The 25,017-nt window shown below is 47.3% G+C and overlaps 1 protein-coding gene across 1 annotated transcript in view; it reads right to left on the bottom strand.

The window, feature by feature from the left end:
- Nucleotides 1-25,017, bottom strand: part of LOC119391856 (fatty acid synthase-like) — a 200,923-nt gene that overhangs the window by 5,695 nt on the left and 170,211 nt on the right. Inside the window, exons 20-24 of the mRNA XM_049415421.1 lie at nt 22,554-22,909; nt 9,193-9,546; nt 8,536-8,779; nt 6,626-6,859; nt 5,024-5,251 (exon numbers count right to left, since the gene is read on the bottom strand). Of these exons, the coding sequence (XP_049271378.1) occupies nt 5,024-5,251; nt 6,626-6,859; nt 8,536-8,779; nt 9,193-9,546; nt 22,554-22,909 (1,416 nt within the window). The remainder of the gene's footprint in view (nt 1-5,023; nt 5,252-6,625; nt 6,860-8,535; nt 8,780-9,192; nt 9,547-22,553; nt 22,910-25,017) is intronic.

Here is a 25,017-nt window from a genome sequence, read left to right as displayed (position 1 = left end):
CGGGAGACAGAATACATGAGTAAGACGTAGTACACAATAAACAATAAAATTTGCTGGAAGCTTAGAGGTTTATCTATGTATTCGTGTGCCTTTCCTGGGTCCCCTTCTTTATTTGCACCATACTAATTATCAATAATGGATTGAAGAGTTTCCTTTTAGCCCCACAATTCCCTTCTACCAACCGTACTGATTCTCCTGGATCAGTATTCGCCCGCTATGGCATACAGCAGGATTCTATTTTAGGCCCAGTAATATTCCTGAAATATGTCAATACTTTGCGTATTAATAGAAGATCGCCTATTTCTGCAAAAATTGCGTTATCTACCGCAAGGTTGCTAGCAAGTGCGATTCGGGAGGCCTCCAAAATGACTACAATAGTATCGCGCATTCAAGCGAGCTCTGGGAAATGGTACTTGATATTTTGAAATGTATTGCATTGAGACTTTGCATTAACCACACATCTTCAGCGAAGTCATTTTAAACTTTGAACGCAATCACGATGGGATTTCTTTGTTCTTATATTACAGCCTTCGTATTATTAATGCACTGTCATATTCTGACTACAATTACTTCGATAGTTCAAGTGGAATTGCACGCTCGGTTACACAAAACGAGCTTTTCTCTTGTACCATCGCCTTAAGGAAAATGTATTGTTGCGTTAAGAATTATGTGGACACGCGAGGCGAATTTTTGCCGTCGCGATCACGTTGCGTGTAAACTCTAAATCGGCAACATCGCCCCGCTCTTCACATTTTCTAAGTGCGACGAAAGCGTGCGGCGTCTCCCGCTGGTCGCGGTTCAAAAAGAGATTAGTGAGCTTTAGTTTCACGTACCTAGATGCTTTGCATACGCAAACGTGAGAACTCTGCGTACGTCACGCGGCACGCGTCCGCTATGGTTATAGTTTCACGTACGCAGGCGCAGCGCCACGGAGCTCCCACATGCTAGTACTACAGCAAAATATTCACTCCGAAGAAACGTGTTTTTTGTTACAAGACGAGCGACGCAGATTGTCGCATGGTATTGCGTATTCGGCGGCACAACGACCGCCGGTAGTCGAAGAAAGCACGATGAACACGGAGGCCACAAGACGAATTCCGTTTATTCGTGTGAAACGTGCTTTTTGAACGTCTCCTAGCCATTCATGTACGAGAAAAAGCAAAGAGGCCGTCGGCGCGTGGGAGACGCTCGGTCCCATGTTCGGCGTGGGCAGCTCAGCGCGCAGAAGACACACACAGAGGAATGCACGTAGAGACGCACGGCAGACATAACAGTCGCGTATATTTGAGCGGAAAAATACCCCTCAGCGCGCACCGTGACCCGCATTTGTTGTGAGTGTATTCTTCGGCTGGAATTCACCACGCCATCATAACGAAGACAGAGCAACAGTATTTAAGGGGCTCACCGGACGACATAGAATATGAGATAAGACGCAACCGGAAAACCGCGCGTCTGCTGTTTACGCGATCGCGCACTTCATGTGCGGGCAGTTGCGGGCACCCTGGCCGCCGACAAGCGCAGGGCGATTTCAGCCCATCTCAATCAATACTGCATCCTGGCTTCGATTGGGTTGCACTCTCGAACGTCACGATGCACATCAAAGTCGTCACTTTACGAGCGCGGAGCACCACACGGAGCGTTTTTCATGTGCCAACATCTTGAAAACTGCCGAGCTACCCTATCTCGATAGTTCCGCAATCTCGCGAGAGCGCCCCGTAGGACTGTCACGTACGTAGAGCACGCAACGCAAGCGCGACGATCTCACACGCGTCCACCGCAAGGCGCGTGGGGGGCCTCCAGTTACTGCGCATGCACAGTGAAGACACGCAGGAGCTCCACGTAAGCGAACTCTTCCACTTATGTCAAACTAAAACTGTCTACTGAACGCTTCGGCAGTATTGAGCGCGCAAGGGCGCATGGAGGGATGCCGGAGGGTTGGGTGCATCGCTCCGGCAGCGACTGCGAACTTTTATCAAACGGGCGTGGTCGCGCGCGCTATCTCGACAGAGACCAGTGCTTAAGTTCTGTGCTGTCACCGCTTACATTGCGTTGAAGCAGTATACAGCGTGGAGGTCGCTTCGTCCGCTGCAGCAGCCGTGTTCCCTTACGCCAGAGTATTGTATGGCCACGCCAGATCGAATACTAAATGCATTAAATGGTAGCCTTACCTAGTACAACATTTCAATTTGTTGCTGTCGCATTCACTGCTTCGCCCTTGCGGCCAAATAGTGAACTTTGTGTACTTAAACTCGTCATATACAAGAATCATTGTGATCTGTAAGACATTCCCACAAAGTTGCATTTATCAGGCAGCTGAAGTCTGTCAAAATCGCTGGGCGCACTTTGTTATATCAAACTGTCATCGAACAAGCAGTGTTTACTCTATGAAAGCTCGCCTTCACTTTATGTTTTTTGTGAGGCGCAGAAAGCTTGCAATAAGATCTTCCAAGTTGCCCCTGGAACATCTGAAAGGAACCTTAGAAACTCGGCCTATTACAAGCTCGTGAAACCACACATCAAGACGCGAAAAAAGATTAGGGCAGCATCGCACTAGAGGTGCCAAGCGTGAAGGAAGTGCGGACTTCGGCAGCCCTCTTTGTTTCTCTTCGGTTTTCTCTTCCTTTCCTCCCCACTTTCTATCGTTCTTTCTTTCTCTCTTCCTTTTTTTCTTTCTTTTTCGGTTTTCTCCCGTTTTTTTTTCTCCTTCTACTTATTTCTTCCTCTCTCACTACCAATTTCTTTCTCTTATCCGCTCTTCCTATTTATCGCCCCATTTCCTACCTTTCTTTCTCTCTCTTTCTATTTCTCGCTTGCTTCCTCTTCTTGCTATTTTTATACATGGCTTTGCCTGAGTTACGCCAAGCGACGACAGCGTACGACAGCCCGGGTACCTAAAGTACTCCGCACTTATCATCAAAGCGCTCAAACAGCCAGAGGAATAGGACTTCTCCTAGGCGCGAGCGCGCTATAAATATGCTAGAGATTGCTATGCTATTCTGGTTCTCCCTGCGTTACGCCAAGCTACGACAGCATACGATGACAGCATACGACAGCACAAGACAGGCCGGGCCCCTAATGTGCCCCCCACTTAAAAACGCCAGGCCTGCGCGGAGCGCGCAGCACAGTCACAGCGAAAGCTGGAAGAGCGGCCTTTCTTGAGCCCATTATAAACTTTCTTGGGGAAACTAATACAGGTTCGCATGCAAGGTATCCACTACTCCACAAATGATAAATTTTGTGAAGCAGGGAAGCACCTAATATGCCATCACTCGTCTTTCTGCGGATAAACAACGCACCGGCTACAAACCTCTAAGGCATTATGTGCACACTGTTGATGGTGCGTGTGGCTGATAGGGATGAATAATTATGGTTGAGCACTTTATCGTGGATGGGAAGCTTTAAACCTTAAACTCGTTGCGCAATTGGTATTGCGTGACGCGTGGTTGTTATTCTAGTCTTCTGCCACGCTATATTACATACGTTAACGCGGTTCTTTGACCAACACAATGCCTGTAAAGGGTGCTTTTGCAAATGTGTTTCGAGCAGCAGCGTGTCTCTGTGGTAGAATACTCAACTTCCACGCAGACGGCCCTGATTGAAACTTCGTTCGATCCTTGGTATTCTTCTTCTCATTTTAATTTTTCACGTTTATCGCTTACGCCGCCGACGGCGACGGCGACGCCGCTCATCACAGGAACGAGCGCCTAAGAGCTGCTCTATAAAAGCGACGCCGCTTTGATGACTAATATAGTCAACCACCCAATTAGGGGCTGAATGGGTTCCGAAACGTCGGGTCCATCTAAATGTCGCTGATGCATGTGGTGCCATTTGAGCATCTAGAGTTGCCCGGCTGGCAGTCAAAGAAATTTCCTCACAACGTTAACATTTATGCATATCTTACATGGCGAACAATCACTTTGTCAACATATAAAGTAATCCGGTGTGTTTTCCGTCACTCTTCAATGAAGGCTCAAGAACTGAAATGACGCTTATTCAGGACAACATGTATTTTTAGGATTGTGTAAGCAACCACGCCCTCGTCACCCTTAGGAGGTTTCATTGCGCAGAAAGAATCGTCTACCTCGTGTTTCAGTATAAAATTGTCTTGTCTCTCTATTGAAGGATGCGCCCAATTGTATTACTGACAGTCAGCTTTCTGTTTGCTTTCACGCCAAAGAAAACAATCTCTGTGCACCTATTCGCCAGGGGGAGGGCTACTATGAAACTCCCAGTTTATCATCTACCCTACAACAGCACCAACTTAACCATTTTTCAGGCTATTTGAAACTGAAGAGAAATCTGCTGGAGACCAGGAGTCAAATTTTCAGTAATCTGATTGCTATGTGAGGCCTCTAAATTTGAGCTAGCTATCATGCTACCAGGGAGCTGTTTTGATGGGGAATCGTTTGACTGGAAGCTCTAGGTAAGCTAAACCTGTCCTCAATAGAGCGCTAAGCAGGAGGAGCGTTCATATATGCAAAAGAAATGATTTAGACCACCACAACGTTTTTGACGACCAAGAGCATTTGTTGAGGCGATAGTCTCAATACATACTCAGCGATGGCTCATCAAACGCTAAAATTGACCGGGGTCCCGCGTCAGCTGTCCCCCGCCGGCGGCGTCCGCACGAGTGATGCGAAAAAAGATCACGCGATGACGTCACCATATAACGTCATCGTGACGTCACAGATCGCCATAATTTGTGACGTCATTATGACGTCATCACATGACATGGTAGCTTGGTCAAAGGTGGGCCGATCACGGAGGCAGTGCAAAACCAGTTGAGGAGCCTCCGATCCCGGAGGCAGTCGAAAACCACGTTAGGTGCAGAGAGCTTTCGGAGTGGGCGTGGGGCAGGATCAGTACATAGACTGAGAGAAAAATAAGGTGGCTTTCGCCTTCCACTCGTCTTAGGTGAGTACATAAGGGACAATGTGGGTTTTTATTTAACTTCAATATTAAGTTAGAGTTACTTGTGGGTTTCGACGTACATTAGGGCAAGTGTACACATTAAATAACATACCTTGTTCATCATTGATTGCCTTTCTTTTTGTGGAGGCAGCGTTCGTCATACTGCCGGCATGTCCGATGGCACGCACCTCTTCGAGCGTGAGCTGACGGATCTGCTGCATGGACAGCGCAAGGTCAAAGTCTCTCTCCAGCGTCTGCTTCACCTCGACAGCCATAAGCGAGTCCATGCCATAATCGCCTAAGGTAATGTCTGATTTCAGGCTTAATGGGTCCTTGATGCCTGAAACATTGACGTAATGCACAACAGGCGCATGTAGAAGATTTAAAAATAGCTTTAGGTTTGAATCGCAATAAACAATGTTTTTTTGCTTCTTCCTCAACACCTGGAGACAACAGTAGCATGATTGCTATCCCTGACATCACACGGATAAGTTGTGCCGCCATCATCATCGACAGTGGGCAGGGACGAAATAGCGGTTAATCCTCTCTCCCCTCTCCCCATCCGAAAGAAACTGCCGGACTGACCTTAATTTAAGTTCTAAATGCTGGGCAATGATATACTTGCCTTTAGGATTCTTTTTCAGTTATCACTACTGGTGATACATGGCCGGCATGACATACAAAATTTTTCAATTTCGACAAAGAAAATTAAGGTAGCTTCGCATTAGTGGTGCCAAACCTGAAGGAAGTGCAGAGCTCGGATGCCTTCTTCGTTTCTGATTATCTTTCTCTTTCTTTCTTACTTGATTTATTTGTTTTTGGCCCTCCTCTCCATTATTTGTCTTTTTTGTCTCTGTTTATTTCTCTTTCGTTCTGTACATCTTCATACACCTCTCTCTGTCTTGCTTCCTCTTTCTGTTTTCTTCCATTTATTTTTCTCTGTTCCCATTCTTTCTATTCATTTCTGTGCTATGCTTTTCTCTATTTCCTCCTCCTTTCCCTCCTCAGCCTCGATTCTCTTTCCCACCCCCTTGCTCTACTATACTATGTGTTCTGATAGCGTGCCTGGATAGGCGAGTGGTTACTTCGCTCGCCTTCGGGTGAGCGGCTCCGAATGCCGCCTTCTCAAGAATTTTCTTTCGCCAAGAATTCCTCTCTTTCTTTTTCTTTCTCTCTCTCTCAACTCGTTCTCTCACCCACCAGAGTTATCGCATCGCACCAAGGGTGTTCAACTAGCTCCCCCCCCCCCCAAAAAAAAAACATTCCCAATTTTTGCATCTGTATATTTTCACTCCCATACAAGGACACACACGAACCTACATAAAGGTTGGCTGCACCTCTGCCCACTCCCGCAAAAAATTTCTGGCGGAAGGCGATCGTAAGTGGCTGCTATTTCCCCACTTTACCCGTAGCTTTCGCTGAGCTTATAGAGGTGATCAGTAAAGAGCAAAGATCGCCCGTAAAGAGCGAAGACCAGCGCTAAACCCAAGAAGTCGTGTATTTGTTCGTCATTTGCCTGTACTATTGCCATTGCTGTGATTTCAAAAATATTTGGGGAACGCGGGATTGAATTACAACGGTCACCGTTGAACAAAGTTTTTTAAAGATCATTGGGATTCAGAGCCTGCAGATCATTCAAAATTAAATTTTCAGATAGCCAGGTGCCGCTGCGGCGCTATACCAACCACTGACGTACGATAAAATTTGGGTTCACCTAGAATGCGAGCAATAGAATGTGTCACATCGCGCTTTTCGCTGTCCTCTTTGGTCGACTGGTCAGGCTTCACGTAGCTGGAAACAACAGTTCTCGTTTGGCTCAAAAGTTGGTCCATAACCGAGATACAGGAAGCGATCCGCTGTGGCACAAGACCGGATGCCTCGACATCCGAAAAATGGGTCCCCAGAAACATGCCGACATCGTCAACAGGACCCCACTGGATAGCCAGCCCTGCAAACACAAATACAACCGCAATTGATGCCCTTCATATCCTTAGTTCTTGGCAGTTAGGCCCCGAAAAATTGTGCCATACCGCCAATGTGCGCGCTTAATGTAGAAGACTGAGATGACGTGATTCGGCGTTCGCTGGTTCCCATAATGAATATATATATATATATATATATATATATATATATATATATATATATATACATATATATATATATATATATATATATATATATATATATATATATATATATATATATATATATATATATATATATAACGAAACCTCAGTGCTTTGATATTGCGATAAAATCAATAAATGATTTTTGATGGCCTTGTCGAAATTACTTTCAGGAAAGACCCTGCATCTTCTGGGATTAAATTGGGATAGCAGTAAACAGCGATATGTTCTTTTTAGTGAAACTCCAGAACGGCATGCTAATGATGGTGTTTATGGTAGATCACCGGAGTGGGGGGAATGGGAGGGGGGGGGGCTGCTTTCCTCGAATGTACACTGCGAGCTTTGATCAAAAGGGCGTTGTCGCGAGTGAGCGCTGGTGCGTGCGCTATATCGGCACACACCAGTAGACGGTTCGTATAGACCCTTGCACGTGCTGTGCTCAAGCGTACAGGCAGCACCAAAACCACTTCGCTCTCTGAGGTGGCCGTACTCTCATACACCATCGTTTTATAGTACTACACGAGGTCGGATCCAAAGGAGTTCGTTGCTAGTCTTACTTCATATGACATTCCAATTTGTTGCTATCGTATTCATTGCTTCGCCCTTGCGGCTAAACAACTGTGTTATCTTTTTTTTGCCGTTGCGCGCATTTTGTTCGATGTTATATATTTACATGCTTGCGCATCGCGACGTTGATAATATTTACACTCGTCCTTTCCTCTTGCTGTCTTTGGGGAATTCCCTGCTCGTGCCCGTGGCGTTCTAAACGCAGTAGCCGGGATTTCTTTGTCTTTTTTTTATAGGGCAGGAATTTTGCCGAGAGGAAAGCTGCCTTTGGTTGTGACGGGGGGTTTAGGCAGGCAGTTGTGTTTCTTCTCCTTTTTGTTAGATATATCGAATGGCGGACATAAATTTCAAGGTGGCAACGTTCTGCAGCAGCCAGAATTTTTCACTGCTTCGCGCCCGCAGGGCACACATTTGGCAAGTGCGCTTTTGAACGTCGTCTAAGATGGGGTGCACGAGTTCTGGTCGGTACTATCAGCAATGTTACCACATGGTAAACTTCGCGCATTCTTTGTGTCTTCCACGATTGCCAAAAATAACATCAGGTCCCTTCGGCAGAGGGATATCCTAGGGCCGCGGAATAGCTGTGAAAGTGCTCTAGGAGAAGCCCTATTCTCAATTCAAACAGAAGACGGCCTCACCTCCAGGCTATGTAACTAATACCAACGTATTCAATAGGTGACGTGTACGCGTGAAACATGTGCTCATGGTGTACGCACTTGGCTCTACGCTATTATTGCCATTGGCAGTTTCTCTCTCATCATCTTTCCCTTTCTTCTGCGCAGAGTACATGGCCATTTAATAAGCTACGGTGGCCGAGCCTGCCGCTTTTACCGCACTAAAGCGCTCTTTTTCTCTCTATCTCTCATTACATTCGGGCTGCTAATTTTATTATACGATTTAACAACTTTGAATAGAGAAACAACGATCTTACCAGGTAGACCAGCTGCAGTGCGGTTCTCGCAGATACGTTCCATGGCGGAGTTAGCAAAGCCGTAGTTGCTCTGGCCCAAGTTGCCCCGAGAGGAAGTTATGGACGAGAAGACGACGAAGTGGTCTAGGTCTGGGCACAACTCTCGCGACAGCTCGTCCAAGTGCCGGGTGCCGTCAATCTTGATTTTGCACACAGCTTCGAATGTCGTCGCTGTCTGGTTCTCGAGAAGTGCGTCGTGAAGTGCCTGGCGGAAAAAAAAGAAACATCCCTTACAGCGCCATGATGGCAAATACCAAAGCCAAATCTTTCTATCACGCCAACCGATTGGCTAGGTATCAAATACGCTCTATGCATTCGTGCCGCCTGCATTCTACGGGAGTTCAATTTTAGTATTCCCTTCACTAAGTACCGTAAAGTAGCCCACAACCTGATAAAAACTGCTGGATCGTTGCTGCAAAGACATCGCATAATTTTGTTGAACTAAAAACACCGACAAGGTTACGTGTGGTGAGCGCAATTTGCGTGTCATCAAATTTCATTGAGCCTTCAGAAAGGGAAGGTGGCATGCATACATTATGGAAGTACTCATCGCACAATATATAGGTTCTGCCTTTCTTCATGAAACAAAGTTCGTGACGCATTATTTCGACAACTTACCACGCCTAGGTTGAATATGCCACCAACAGGACCAATAGCCGTAGCTTCTTGGATGATCTGCAGCGATCCATTCAGCGTGGAAGCATCCTTTGTGACTACAAGAACGTTTGCTCCAGCTTCTTTCCATCGATGGAGGCAATATTTTTGGTAGCCAGTGCGCACACCAGAACGCGTCGTCAAAACAAGTTTCCTACATCCACGGTTCACCATCCACTCCGCGAGCTCCAAGCCAAAGCCACCCAGGCCGCCAACGATAACGTACGTCTTATCTTCGTAAAACCTGGTTCGTACCACGGCTCTCACGCTCAGTGGCTTGGGAGGTGCTGCCGTTGGCTGCGTTTCTTCAGGTCGCACCTGCGTCCATTGGACGAGCATGAAATGACAAGCGTCATAAACCGCATGAAGCCCGGTTCGTGGACTCGTGTAGTCTTGTATACAGCGATATTCATGTAGTACAAGAATACTACGAGTTCCGAGAAACAGACTCAGTGGCGTCGGCCAAACATGATGAAATTTGCTTGCTGTTCAAAGCACATGCTGTGCGCTTCTTGAGGTTTTTTGCCCCACAAGTGCAAAAGAACACAAATAGGCCAAACACATAGGTTATACTCGCTGTAATTTATGTCGTACGCAAAATAAAAAGCTGAGGAAATCTAATATAGCACGCCAAGTTTCGGAAATCTGCACCCCCCCCCCCTCACCCGTTCAAAAACAAATAATAAATTCGCTAAATAGACTGCTAAAAAAATCAAAGGTAGCAAATTGGTGCTTATGGAGTACATCGCATTGTAATTTGATCAAACATTCCCCCTGAAATTGTGGCGTTCTATCGGGCACAAAAATAACCTTCAAATGCTTCTGTCACCGATCGACGAAAACAGACACGCAGAAAGAAGCGTTTAACGCTACCTTCATTCCTATTAGGGGCGAAGCCCCTCAGGGTGTGAGCCTGTCCCTCCTTTGTAGTATGTAGCCACGCATATTGGGATGTATCCACTCCATGTGATAAAGATGACGATGACCACTGATGACCATGAAGAATAAGCACGTTCCAGTATAGTGGAATGTACCCACTACACGTGATAACGAGGACGCTGATGACCATGAGGTGTAAGCGTGTTGCAGACCACATATTCTCTTTCTGCCATGGATGAAAACAATCGTGAAAGGCAAAACGGCAACGTCGAAATAAACGTTCCCCTGAGCTTAACGTCATATATGAGGACCCCTGCGTTTGTGTGTCAGGTCTTTGTATGATGATCGAGTGGGCAAAATTTACGGGGATTGGCGGTTTACCCGATTTCCTCCGGAGCTTCGCCCACTCATCATTATTCACTTCGTGGAAATGCGTGATTTTTTTGCCCCTGGCAATGGCATCGTTCATGCTAACGGGCCAGAAATTATAGAGAAAGGCGAGGCACTGAGCGGACCAGTAGTAACCTAAGCAGGTGTTCTCTTACTACTAACCCTTTGCGGCACAGCGTCCTCGTTTGAGGACGCGAACTTCGGAGGCGCGTCCCATGCCGCGTGTTTTTTCAAATGGCCTGAAACTCAGTGTGCACATTCGTGCACGCTTCCTGATTGGACAAATAGCGGTCATTTAACTACACTGCCCTGCGTATTGCTGCAGAGGACCACTTTGCTGGAGACACTACCATTTTAGACGATCGTTCGACGTGCCGCGTTCCAGGACCAACGTCAAAAGTATTTTTTTTCTCCGCTCGAAACAACTACAACCAAAACAGAAGGTGTACATGGTTTTCGGGCCTAATAGTTGATTCTTTTTATGCAAGTACTGAAGCTTACTGGTGGCAGAATAATTAGATAATTAGTAACACGCTAATAACGATTATTTACTGAAACTCACAAAAAACAACACATTTCTTCGTTTTCTTTCCTGATATGTAATACTGAGTGCCTTCGAATCATGCCATGCGTTTTTGACGCATTTGCAGACAGTGCATCATAATGCGTGTCTGAAGGGGCTAAACTCAGGCGATAAATAGTTGCAGCCTTTCTACTCTGTGAAGGTGGGCGACCAACAGTTCTCTTTTTTTTTGTGTACCAAGAGAGCCCGATCTTCTGCACAAGAGAGACGACCAATTCCGAGGAAGGACCGAGTCCTTCACACGACCGATTTTGTCTGCGAAAGACATTTCAAGAAAGAACTAGTGTGCAAATTTCACTATTTTAGCGCACTGTGGGAACCAGACAAAGGACAAAAGAACAGACGGACACAGCGCTGACACATTTTCAGTCCTCATCTGAAGAGGTTGACACATCTTCGGTCCTCATCATCTCGTAGATTAACATATGCTATTCAAAATATATTTTCATCATTCTGTAAACCAAGGTATGTTTTATCGGTACCTTAGAGTAATGGTAGCGCTGCACATCGCTTTGTGGTCACTGTGGTAGAGCGTAATTGGTTCCGCGACTATTTTCAGCAAGACGAATTTATTCCTTTAGTCGAGCATTGCATTCACGCTGTTTTTCCGGTGACTTTAATTTCCATGGTCTACTAATGGCAGTATTAGAATGACCTGAATGAGTTGCTAGACGGGTCTCCCTTTTATATGTGAAAGCGGGAAACACGCCCCGGGAGAAGTAAGGGCCGTTACACGTCATTTGAAGCTCTCATTTTAAGTGCAAATCAGCCGCAACCTAATCTTTACCGGGTATGCATGACAGGATGCTCCCATTGTTCAGTGGCGCCATACCATCCATCATGAGGCTTTGATGCTTGTTTTGTGTTTTCTTTATTGAAACTAGTGCTGAGCTCTATGCTGTATACCTGACTGCAGCGAAAGGTATGCCGTTTTCATTCATTTGTTCAAGGGCCCCAAACCACCCAGAGGCCCAAATTTAGTTGTGGCGTTGCGATTGTGCGCGAGTCTACGGCGCACGCTAGCGGAGTTGCACGCTTTTGCTCGTGTCACTCTGTCCCTCGCTACGCTGCGTCCCTCGGCTCCTCTGTACCCTTCTCTGAATGTCCTTCCTAAGCGGCCGAGGTGACACCGCAAGGTACGCGCACATATGCTAGTAGAGGAGCACGCGAGCGTCTGCGGTCCGAGGCGCTATTGCGGTGAGCAGTGGTATTTGCCCAATTTCGGGGGCACATACGAGCTATAGGAGTTTTGTGCTGACGTCGTGAAAACTTCAGACCAACGAGGGGTGTATAACTTTGCTGTAATATGTCAGTTCACAGGCATCGTCATGTGACCACAGGACTCGTTTAGGTGTTTGGCTGCTTCTCGTTCTGTAGTCGCTGTTATTTACACTACTACAAACCACAGGCTGGAAGAGCCGCTCTGCTACCTGCTTTTTTGCGACGTCCATACGCGCCTACATTTACTTCAACGTCCTTCATAGCGTGAGCAGCCAATCGCCGGAGCTTGAAGAAAAGGAAAATACGCAAATGTAAGCTCTGGGGCCAGTTTTATCGCCGTAATGGTTCAGGTACGGTTTTCTTATACGCATACGCCAAGGCGACGTCACCCCGACGCACGAACCGCAATGTATCGCGCCATCTGTCGCAGAAAGTGCTCAATCACAGCGAGTCGCATAGAGCGTTTGGAGGCCTGTTCATACACGTCTTTTATTTTTCCATTGTGACTTTGACCGATAGACGATGTCTATCGATGAGACGGGTATACGTGGCGTCATCGCTTCCTCGGATGAGGTCACTTGGTTTTTTCGCTGTTCGTGAGCGGACGCGGACGGACGCCACAAATCAAGCAAGCGTTCCATTTACAACTCCGCTTTAAGAAGTGCAACCGCCCAGTCGGGATCAACAACTGCTTCCTGAAACCTTATGCCGAGCCAGCAAGATAACACATATTTCTGTACAATATACTAATATCCGAACAATACCTTTCAGCAGAATAAAAAATGCACATATATTGCCGCTATAGAAATTAGAGCTGTGCACGGGCCGTATTTCCGAGCCCGAGCCCGGCCCGGGCCCGCTGACTTTGTCGAAGGCCCGCCCGAGCCCGACGGCGAAGGGCTGCGGGCCCGCCCGGCCCGACGTACGAAAACACAATCCCGGTCCCGGCCCGGCCCGGCTTTTTGAAGGTTCGCTGCGAAAATAAAGCATCGTTTTCCGGTAATTTGGCATTTTATTGAGCATATCAAATATGATCAAACGACACACGACGAACAGTCTCAAATAGAGAGTGTTCGCGGCACTTTTGCTATACAAGCAGACGGCCTCATGCCAGCAACAATGGAGTTCGCTTGCCAAAGCCGTCACGTGTATGGGGTATGCCCATGCAAGCGTCCGCTTGCACGAAGGCGATCTACGTCGGGTCGCTCGTCGCTGTCGCGTGCATTTTCACTCATATGGGATTTGACCTTAAATCTAACGCGAACAGTCGCGTGGCGCCGTCACTAGCTCAGGTGGTGTTATTTCTCTGTTTGTCGGAGTGCAACAGAGGCAGTGCTTTACCTGCTCCCCTTTTGTTTAAAGTAGCGAATAGAAAGGAAAAGCGGTAAAGGGCGGTCGCGAAAAAGGCGCTGTATGCGTGCTGGAAAACAATTCCCGCTCATTCTCTATATTTCGGGCTTGAGTCGGGCTTTGCGCCGGGCCCAAGCCCGGCTCGATAAAACTCCAAGTAGCCCGAGCCCGGCCCGGGCTTGAGGTGAAAATACGCCGGCCCGCCCGAGCCCGGCCCGCGGGCCGGGTTGGGCTCGGGCTTTCGGGCTACCTGGAGCCCGTGCACACCTCTAATAGACATACACGCCTATCTCTCTGACATGTACTTGCTCTAAAATCTTTGAACGCACTATATTAACATGCGTTACGGAGGTCGTTGGACACAATATTGTTTTAGGGGCGAAGCTCCTTAAAGCGGCACCCGTTCGTTCCCGTCGTAGTGCGTAACCAGTCTTAACGCTAGTACCAGATCTTGACCTTCAAGGTGGTGCCGGTGGGAGATTTCTCCTGTGCGTTGTTGAACAATAAAAATTCGCAGCGTGCGCGTTAACTAAAAGCCGAATTCTTCTGTCTCTCATTCCCCATTAGCAGCCATTGCCATGTTCCAGTAGGAAACGTTAGTAGAAGTAGAAGTGTAAGTGTTAGCTAAAAGCCGACTTCTTCTGTCTCTCATTCCTATTAGCAGCCATTGTTTACCTCCAAGGTAGTGCCTGGTGAGATTTCTCCTGTGCGTGATTAAACAATAAAAGTTTTGTTCAAAACGCCGTTGATTGATGAAATAAACCAACGAAAGACGCCAGATGTTTTATTGCGATAGCAATTATATGGACAGTCTCGGCTGGATTTTGCCGTCGCCGTCGCCGCCGTCATGCACCGTATATGTATAAGTGTGTATATATATATAAAGGCCCCAAAGAAAAGTAACTCAGAAAAATGCTTCCGAAGCGCGGAATCGAACCAGGGACCTCTTGATCCGCAGCGAGCGGCGCTATCCACTACGCCACGAAACGCAGATCCTCCACGTAGCTAACGGCGAGCGTTATATACACACCATTTAGCGCTGGACGGACTCAGAGACAGCAGGCGATAATAAGCGTTTCTTCATTACCAGCGAGGTGGCGCTAGGAGCCCGACGGGCGCATATAAAAGTCGTCGGCGAGCTCGCTCGCTTCTTCTTATATTTGCGCATGGGAGAAGCTTGCCCTTCCGTTGTCTGCTCGCGCGGTTTTCTCGTGGAGAGGGGTAGAGGAATGTTTCACGCTTTCACCGTGATGTCCGCGCTCATGTTACGGCGCGTACGAATGTCACTCGAGCTCAGGGACGCCGCCAAACGAACAAACAGAAGATGAGCGCGAACTATCAAGTGTCACAGCTCGACACTTGAAGCACGCTAGTTTCCTTCGCTGCTTCGGCCGCCTTTGCAACAGAAGCGCTGTTCAAACTGAGAGTATCCATTGGCGAGCCTCACTTCGTATAGCATTAGTTCCTTGCTATCGCATTCATTGTTTCGCCCTTGCGGCGAAACTGTGACTTTTTCTAAAAGCAAAACGAAAAGACGCCAGCTGCTTAACGAAAGACGCCAGATGTTTCTCCTCTCCTCACGCGGCAAGCAAAGCCATGCAAAAACTAATATTTTTAAAGTGGCCCCTGGGGTAATCCACGGCGGAAGCCAAGCTTTTGTTCTATGTGACGATCGTACATGCTACACAAGAATATGCGAGCATGGCGTACTTCTCGTCTACTCAAAATAAGATAGCTGCTCTTGAGGCTGTCCAGCTCGAAGACGCACGTTTTATCTGAAACAGATGTAGACGCACCAACCCAACTCGCTTAAGGAGACGCTGTCCGAGATTGGCCTTCACACACTAACCAGTCGTGTCATGCTGTTCAGACTGAAAGTCTGATATCTTATCCAGCGTAATACTAATAAAGTGGATTCTGACAACTACATTTCCTAAAAAAAACTCCCAATGAAACCCGTCCCAAGGGTCGCTTTACAGTCCAAGAGTATTTTTGCGGTAACAATACATTTAGTCTTCCTTTTTTTTCTTTCCACGAGCTGTTCGTGACTGGAATACGTTAGCTCAAATGCTTGCCGCACAGCCCACTGTTCATAAATTTGTTGAATTTGCTGACCAAACTGCGCTGTGAGCTATGAGTTAGTGATGCTAGCATTATTAGGGTAAAAGCCTTAGATGCGTCGTCAAACGCGAAAATTGACCGCCGGCGTCCCGCGGCGTCAGGGGCAACACGAGTGATGCAAAAAAATTATCACGTGATGACGTAAACATATGACGTCATTGTGACATCGCAGATCACTGAAACGTGTGACGTCACTATGACGCCACGGGATGACGTCATCACACGACATTGTTGATTGGTCAAAGCTGGGCCGATCACGGAGGCAGTGCAAAACAACGTTAGGTGCCGAAAGCTCTCGGTGGGTGGCGCGGCAGGATCAATACTTCGACTGAGAAAAAAAATATGTCTTTCGCCTTCGAGTCGTCATAGGTGAATGCATAAGAGACGCTGTGACTTTTGTTTTGTGCGTTTATCTTTGTCATCCTTGCCGGGTATATTTGACATTGTGACGTGACATTGTCGATTTTTTATGAATATTATATTTTACGTGCTTGGTTTTCTTTTAATTATATTGCCATGCCTCATATAAAACTGTGATAAATTCATTATGCGTTATACTTCTGTCATATGTCATAACATAGATCCGTTTTGTTACTACTTTTGCTAGCTATACCCTCTTACATTTATGTCAATGCCTGTACCACAACTTATACAGACTCTTCTAACGCTCTCGAGTAAAAATTCTTGACGCTCTTTCCAGCATGCGAAATAAAATGAAAAAAAAAAGTCGGCAGTTTCGCGGCAAGGGCGAAGCAATGAATGCGATAGCAAGAAATTGAAATGTCACATGAAGAACCAGAAGCAGCAACGATACTTGCAGCGGGTCGCTGAAGCACAAAGAAGGACGCCCATATTGAATGCATCGGCATGCATAGGGCAAGCCTGAACCGCGGCCGTGCCTGAACCACGGCCGCTACATAAAAAAAAAAAAAAGACAGGTGCGGCCTGCTGCGTCGCGTCGCCGTCAATGGGCGAGCGCGGCTCGGCCGAGCGGCAGCTGTTTTGGGTGAGAGCGCCACTAGCACGGTCCTCAAGGCAGACGCCGGTTCGTTTTACTATGTGGTCGCCTCAGGATTTATGCGTGTCCATGTGCATTCTCTTGTGCTTTCTCGTATCTTTCTTGTGTGTGACCGCGCGTGTGAGCAGCTTGCCTCATGTTTCCTGCGCCTGAGTACGGTTTTTTTCGTGCGCGCGTGTGTGGCAGACGGTTTTTTCTAGCGGTGTGATGACGAGAAGCTGTTGCGTGCCGCTGTGCAACTCGAACGTGTGAAAATACGCTACTGTGAAGTACCACGTATTCCCATGCTATCTACAGTGCCGGGAAGCGTAATATTCGTAACAGAGCACTTCTTTCTGTCACAAACGAGCGCTAAAACAGGCGCGTGCCGCCGCATCCTGACGACAGCATCAAGCCACTGCGCCGACTTTTACCCCCAACGGGTGCGCGCAACGAAAAATTCACAGCATATCCACAGGTGAATAATGAAGAGCTTGTGCGAAGCTCCTGAAGCAATCATGGTTACACCGTGAAATCTTCAGTGGTTTCGCTCAGCAGTAATCAAATCGATAGCCTAGTACATCATCAAAGACGTGACAAACATCGGTGATGGGTCGTAGTGGGATGTTTGCAAAGACGAAGTAGTGGGCAGTTTGCAAAGGTGGCTTTCGTTCCCCCTTCATTATAACGGCTTTATGGTCAGTGAAGTAATGGATCGGTGATGGATCGTAGTGGGATGTTTGCAAAGACGAAGTAGTAGACAGTTTGCAAAGGATCCGTGATGGGCCGGTAACGCCTCACGCCGGACGCCGGACGCGTGACAAGGTTAGATTAAGAGGAGCTTCGCCCCTAAAAAAACAAAAAAAAATACGAGCATCAAAAGGCGCCCAGGGCGAACCCCTACCCTCTCCATCGAAGACGTTGTCGCGGTCGCGACAGCCTAACACCCGCGCAGATCGGGAAAATTCAAAAATCAAAGTGGAACCGACCGATTCCGCAGACAAACCGGCGAGACGAATCCCTTTCCCCTAGCTGTCGCTGCGCTACGCGCTACGAGCCGAACGATCACTTGGAATGTTCGCGAAACTGGGAAGGATCCAAACCAGAGACGACGGAGGGTAGGACGGTATGGCGAAGTCGGCGAAGAAGTTATGTTGTTCGTGTGAGTCGTGTAGGGCGGTCAGTCGATCTTGGATGATCTAGTGATGACACCGTGGGAGCACTGTTTAGAAGAGTGTCGCGGAATAGCGGTGACCAGAGCTGGAGTTCATTTGAGTGTTTCCTGGAAGAGAAATATTCCAGAAACGTTCGAAAAATTGTGGGCTGCACACGTTTGGTGAATATTCAAGGTTTTTAAGTGTTCTTGGACAGTTTCTAACGGATGAAAGTGCATTTGTAGCACGGTAAGTTTGTTCCCGTTGTTTAAGCACCATCTAAGTGATCTTGTGAGTGTCATAGGCGTGCGCACAGGTGGGGCAGGGGGGGGCGGCCGCCCCCTCTAATCACCTAAGAGGGGAGGGCGCAAAATCTGCGCCGTACATTCACCCTTCTGGTCACCTAAGAGGGGGGGGGGGGCGCAAAATCTACCCCATACATTGACTTAGTAAAGTGGGTGGGCGCTGCGATGAACTTTCGCCCCCCTAATAGGGAACCCTGCGCACGCCTATGGTGAGTTGTAATTGATACCTGCCGAGTGTGGATGTTTGTACTGCCTTAACTGAGAATATATTTTGTTTGTGTTGTCAACTCTTGGCTCTAACGCTTGCTTTCGACCACAACAGGCATTTGTTGGCGCACTAACAGGACCTACATTTAAATTTTGTGTGCGTTCGTGGTGCGTTTCGGTGGGCCGATAAGTCAGCCCTTGGAATCTGCCCGACGACTGCCTGCCCATTAAGGGGATCAGTGATTGAGTGACACTTTTCATTTCAGGTGAGTCGAACGGCCAGCATTCGTGGAGAGTATTGAGGCCCACTCTACAAAACACTGGCACTGCTAGGGCAAACTGTTCACATATGTGGGGTAATTGGCAGTTCTAATAACGACTTCAATATTCAACCTCTAATGTGCAACTATAAAACGCGTTATCTACGGCCTGATTGGAGTAAGTGTCGGGCGTACAAACGCGGCTGTCGCAGCGCTTCTCCGTGAACAGCTGTACCAGTGTGGTGGCGCCAGTGCGGGCGCAAGGAGAACTAGGCCCCGGACGCCGTTTCAGCGCCACGCAGCAGGCCGCACCTGCTTTTTTTTATGTAGCGGCCGTGCCTGAACTAACAACTCTCACAGTTGTTGCGCCTATGTGCTTGAGCGACACGCTGCAAGTGTCGACAGTGGAGAATCATACGCTTGCTTGCTTGTTTGACCCTCAATTCTTGGTTCTTACACACTAAGGGGGATTGGCCATGAAACCAGTGGTTAATATAAGCGGGAAAATTCAGAATTTAGACGCTCTTAGATATTTCTCCTTCCTTTAAACTGCGGCGCGTGGAGTGACCCTCTGCTTCTCCTAGCACAGGGGGCGTCTGATGCAAGGTGTGCCCGGTTTTCTGTCTTTTTTTCCTTGCACATCCCGAGTGGGTACAGAAAATGGCCACTTGCCGAGCGCGTCTCAAGGGCAGTATTCGAAATGGAAGAAAATTAGGAGCGCTGCGTCTGCAAGTGTCGACAATGAAGAATCAGACGCTCTTAGATATTTCTTTCTCTTTTAAACTCTAGCGCTTGGAGTTACCCCTGCGTCTCCAGCCACACGGGGACGTCTTATGGAAGGTGTTCCTGGTGTTCTTTCTCTTTTTTTTCCTTCAACATCACGAGTTGGTACAGAAAAGGGCCACTTTGTCATGCGCAGCTCAAGGGCAGTTTTCAAATTGAAAGAAAATTAGGAGCGTTGCGTGGTATAAAACACGCTCACGCTCCTCCGAGATTTGCTTACCACCAGCACTACATGGTGAATATAATTAGCTCGCCGTTATTTCGCCGGCGCATACATGGCGTGTGGCTGAGTTGTCTAACGCAGCGCGCTGGGGAGCGAGGGGTTGCTGGTTTGGATCCGTGATCGGGTACTTCAGAATTTCTTTCTTCTGTTTTATTTTTCTTTGTGCCTTTTTTATATATATACGTACATATACATATCCGGGAAATGACGGTGTCGAGAGACGGCGACGGCAAAAATCAGCCGAGAGTGTCCATATAATTGCTACCGCAATAAAAATTTGGGGGCGACAGTAATCTTTGACTCAAGTGTCTTGAAGTGTCACTCACCCGTCGGCGTTTGTGTGCATGTATGGTGCATTCCTTAGTGCCCAAGAAGACATCGGCAGCGCAACGCGCACGGCGGCAGTGAGCCCACTACCCCTCTTCTATTTCACTTTACCACGGCACACCCAGAAGAGCAACTTGTGACAAGTGCACAAGTGAACGCAACAAGGTGCACTCGTGAACCCTACTCGACCCCTGTCGACTGATGTACTTGTAGTGAACGCTGCGTAACCCTAGCTGGCGCAACGGAAGCAAGGACCGCGAGACAGCGTGTGGACGCGAGAGGGTGTGACGTCAACGCGCCCGATGTTCGCGGTCCTTCAGTTTATTTTAACTTCTGATACCGTTTGGCTTCTCAACAATAGGCCATATTCATACTATCAATCAGGTGATAGAGAAAAGCGCGGAATACAACCAACCCCTATATATAGCCTTCATAGATTACGAGAAGGCATTCGATTCGGTGGAGACATCAGCAGTCATGCAGGCACTGCGGAATCAGGGCATCGACGAAGCCTATACAAACACAATGGAAGAAATCTACAGCGGATCCACAGCCACTATAGTGCTCCATAAAGAAAGCGACAGAATCCCAATAAAGAAGGGCGTACGGCAGGGACACACGGTCTCTCCAATGCTATTCACCGCGTGTTTACAGGAGGTTTTCAGGGCCCTAGATTGGGAAGAGTTAACGATAAGAGTTATTGGAGAGTATCTCAGTAACCTGCGATTCGCTGATGACATTTCGTTGATGAGTAACGCGGGAGACGAATTACAGCTCATGATTACTGAACTGGATGTGGAAAGTAGAAGATAGGTCTGAAAATTAATATGCATAGAACTAAAGTAATGTGGAACAATCTTGGCAGAGAACACCGCTTTGTGATAGGTGGCGAGACACTGGAAGTTGTAAAGGAGTACGTCTGCTTAGGACAGGTAGTAACCGCGGAGCCGAACTATGAAAGTGAAATAACTAGAAGAATAAGAATGGGATGGGGCTCATTAGTATACCACTATGTAAAGTATAATTAGTATATTGATAGTATACCACTATCCCTCAAGAGGAAGGTATATAACAGCTGCATCTTACCGGTACTTACCGGCGGAGCAGAAACCTGGAGACTTACAAAGAGGGTTCAACTTAAATTGAGGACGACGCAGCGAGCGATGGAAAGGAAAATGATAGGTGTAACCTTAAGAGACAGGAAGAGAGCAGAGTGGGTCAGGGAACAAACGGGGGTTAAGGATATCATAGTTGAAATCAAGAAGAAGAAATGGATATGGGCCGAGCACGGTAGCACGTCGGCAGGATAACCGGTGGTCATTAAGGGCAACTTCTGATATATCTCAATGTGCACTCTGTCATATGGAGCCCTTAGTTTAACCCATCCCACCGCTTTCATATATGTTTTCGGCATCCGTGCGTCCTGGTGCATTCTCTCGGTAAACTTAGTATTTCATGCGGCCAAAGCTCCTAGTAAGAAGCGTCTGGTTGAGATCTGATCTGTCGGGTACCCCAACGAGTTTAATCCGATAGATTTCTCAGACGTAATTATTAATTTTTATTTCTATTTATTACTGTTTATACCACATGGCTAAAATTTTATTTTATGACGTATCCTACTGACATACCTTTACGACATGTTGATAATCAGAATCCTTAGCTTAGCCCATTCTCTCCATTTCATATTTTATTATTTTTATCAAGGTTTTCGAACAACTCGCAACGGCACTTGACAGGGTGGTCCGGCGTGCAGCCGAGGGACCACTCGGTACTAGCGCCACTAAAACTCAAAGTGTCCCTTGCGCATTCGCGTAAGCCGACTCGGAGGCGAAAGCCATCTTCTTCTCAGTCGATGTGCTGATCCTCCTTCGCCCACCTCCGAAAGCTTTCGGCCCGTAACGTGGTTTTACACGGCCTCCGGGATCAGATGCATTGCAAGCTTTTTTTCACTTCACCTGGTTTTGCACTGCCTCCGTGATCGGCCCACCCTTGACCAAGCGACGATTTCATGTTATGACGTCATGATGACGTCACAAACCCTTTCGTTATCTGTGACGTCATCACGACGTCATATGGTGACGTCATCGCGGGATTATTTTTTTGCGTCACTTGTGTGGGCGCCACGGGACGCCGCCAAACGGTCAATTTTCGCGTTGGGGAGGCATCTAAGGCTGTTGCCTAAAATTATTAAGCCTTAACCCTGTTACCTCGCTTCCTTCATGCGGTACAACTTTGTGATTCCTAACAGATCAACGTGCTCTGCTTTCATCTGCACAATTTAGTTCTCTGCTACATGACTTCGCCTCTTTTGAAACCTCTCGATTCTCAATTCATGAAGAGATTAATAATGGTCCTTCTTGCAACGACATGCAATCACTTGCGAGAAGACACCGCTACAAAGAAGCTACACTAAATCTACGCAAATCTGGCGAGAAAGGGCAACGCAAACGCTGCCTATAAATGAAATATTTATGCTGGGCTCGATCTCTGTTCTCGATCCCAAAGGATTAAGAATTAACTCTCACCTCGAGCACGACCTTTCCCACGTGCTTTCCGGATGCCATGTAGCGGAAAGCTTCCTCGACCTGTTCGCTCGTGAATCGCTCAGCATTCAACGGTCGCACAACGCCAGACACTATGCCCTCGCGGATGAGTTCCATAACACGGCGTCTCTTTTCCGCCACAAACGGACTGTCACCATGAAGGGACTCCAATGTTATTCCGTGGAATGTGACACTCTTCAAGAACACAGACATTCCCAGTGGAGAGTCCTTGGATAAGTCAAACTTTCCAATCTCGAGGAAACGTCCATGTTCGGCCAGGCAGCGTACACTGGCCTTCAGCATCGCGTCGGCCAAGGAGTTGAGCACGAGGTCCACACCTGTAGTAAAAGAAAAATGCAGGTACGCAAGAACAGTCAAAACCGCATACATCGAACTTGATAAAAAACGGGATACAATATCTATATATCGTATAATTCGATATAAAACTTAAGAATTTACGGTATTTTCATTGCGAAATTCGGTGCGCAAGTTGGCTTCACGGCTCCGCTTCACGATAATGAAATGAAAGCTGTATAAAGTAATACACGGGGAAATACTTCAGTTTTCAATTTGCCGTGGTTTGTAGTTAAGGGCGCTGTGATATGTACGGGCGGCTTGCTGGCGGCAAAATACAGTATCGATGTAAATAACGATTCAGCATCTTCAAACGCAGCTCACTGTACTCGTCGGGCGTCGGAAGCCTCGACGGCCTTGGACCTGATGTTGGCGATGTTTTTCAATTACATACTCAGCGTGCTTCTTGTCATGCCGTACGTAGTGGCGACGTCAAACTTCTTTTCTCTACGTTCGACTGTGTTGAACTTCGCGGAGAACAGCCAAGTTCTTCCGTTTTACGGCGATCACCCACGACGGACCGCAAGGACGAGGAATCATGGGAGAAAGCACGCGGTGGCAAGCGATGGTTTCTATTGGCTCTTGGTGGCGCCCTCCTAATCCCACCGCTCAATCTCCCAGATGCATGCGGGAATGTCCCTCTCCAGGAGAAAAAGCCAACTTCTTGGGCAGTATTGCACTACCCGATGTTCAATATATGAAGTGTTCCGGCAATCTTTGTTCGATGTAGCCGCAAACTTTCTATGCACTGACGTTAAAGCCTTCACGTGTTAGAATAGGGCTTGATATAAAGAATACTGCGATTTCCCCGAGTTCGACACAGTTGGGTTTGACTAGTAACTTTGGTGCTTCTAGATTCGTGGCCACGCCACTGACGGCGTTACTCCTGTAGAACTGGACCATGTCAGACTATCCGAGTGGCATGGAGGCGTGTAAGTGCTTTTCTATAAACTAGGGGTGTGCGAATATTCGAAAGTTTCTAATATTCGTCGAATAATACATTCCAAATATTCGTATTCGATTCGAAAATCGTGTATTCGAAAAGTTTCGAATATTCGAAAAATTCGAATATGCGATTCGATTATCATGCATAAAATAACTCGTCTTCCACATTTATGCTGCGTTCGTATCGCTAAAAACGTTGCCGAGAGGAGCGATAAACATCGTACGTACACGGAGACACGATATCTGCCTGTGACGAGCGCCCCAATACGTATGATTTATTGTTGGTGCATCTCCGACGTGCAGCGCTATTGGCGATCATGTAACCGTACATTTTCAATATTATACGGCCGTAACGTGCCGCACTACCACTAGTTCACTATGCGGGACCACTTCTGAAGAAAGACAGTGACCCACGTGACTGGTGGCGGACTGTAGGCACCTTCAGATACCCCAGTCTGCAGAGCTTTGCCCCATGTACCTCCCTATACCAGCCACTTCTGTTCCAAGTGAGCGTGCCTTTTCAGTGGCAGGGGAAGCTTGTCTCTGTTAGAAGGGAGCGCCTGCTGCCTGATCATGTGGAGCAACTCATATTTCTTCATGATAACATGTAGTCGTTACTTTCATTGTGCCGTGATATTTGCTTGTGTTGTGATGTGCATTGTGCTAGCCTTGACATTGTGTTCTGGAGATAGCAGTGTATGTTGTGTTGCCAGTCAGGCTGCTAATGTTTTTTTTTTCTTCAAATAGCTACATGTTAAATAAAATATCGTTACTGTGGAGGCATTTTTCCTTTGATATTCGATATTCGATTCGATATTCGAAGGTGGATATTCGTATTCGATTCGTCTTCGAAAAATTTGATAATCGCACACCCCTAATATAAACCATTCTTTTCAAGCATAATCTTTACATTGTATTCTTTTTCACCTTTTATTCGTTTTTCGTTTGCAACAGTCCAGCAATGCTTCATTTTCGCTTCTTAGCAGTGTCACTTATTGATTCCAGTCCAATCAGTACAAAAAAGAATTATAAGTTTAAATACAAGGCCTGTGCGGCCCCAACTACCGACGGAAATACCGCGCGACGGATGGTACGAAGCACTATAATCCAACAGTCTCAAACGCTCCGCCCGTGGACCGCATGTGTC

This window comes from Rhipicephalus sanguineus, chromosome 4 (assembly GCF_013339695.2).
Source record: "Rhipicephalus sanguineus isolate Rsan-2018 chromosome 4, BIME_Rsan_1.4, whole genome shotgun sequence".
NCBI classification, from domain to species: Eukaryota; Metazoa; Arthropoda; class Arachnida; order Ixodida; family Ixodidae; genus Rhipicephalus; species Rhipicephalus sanguineus.
Note: the sequence above shows the minus strand (reverse complement) of the source record. Positions and strands in the feature narration are given on the sequence as shown.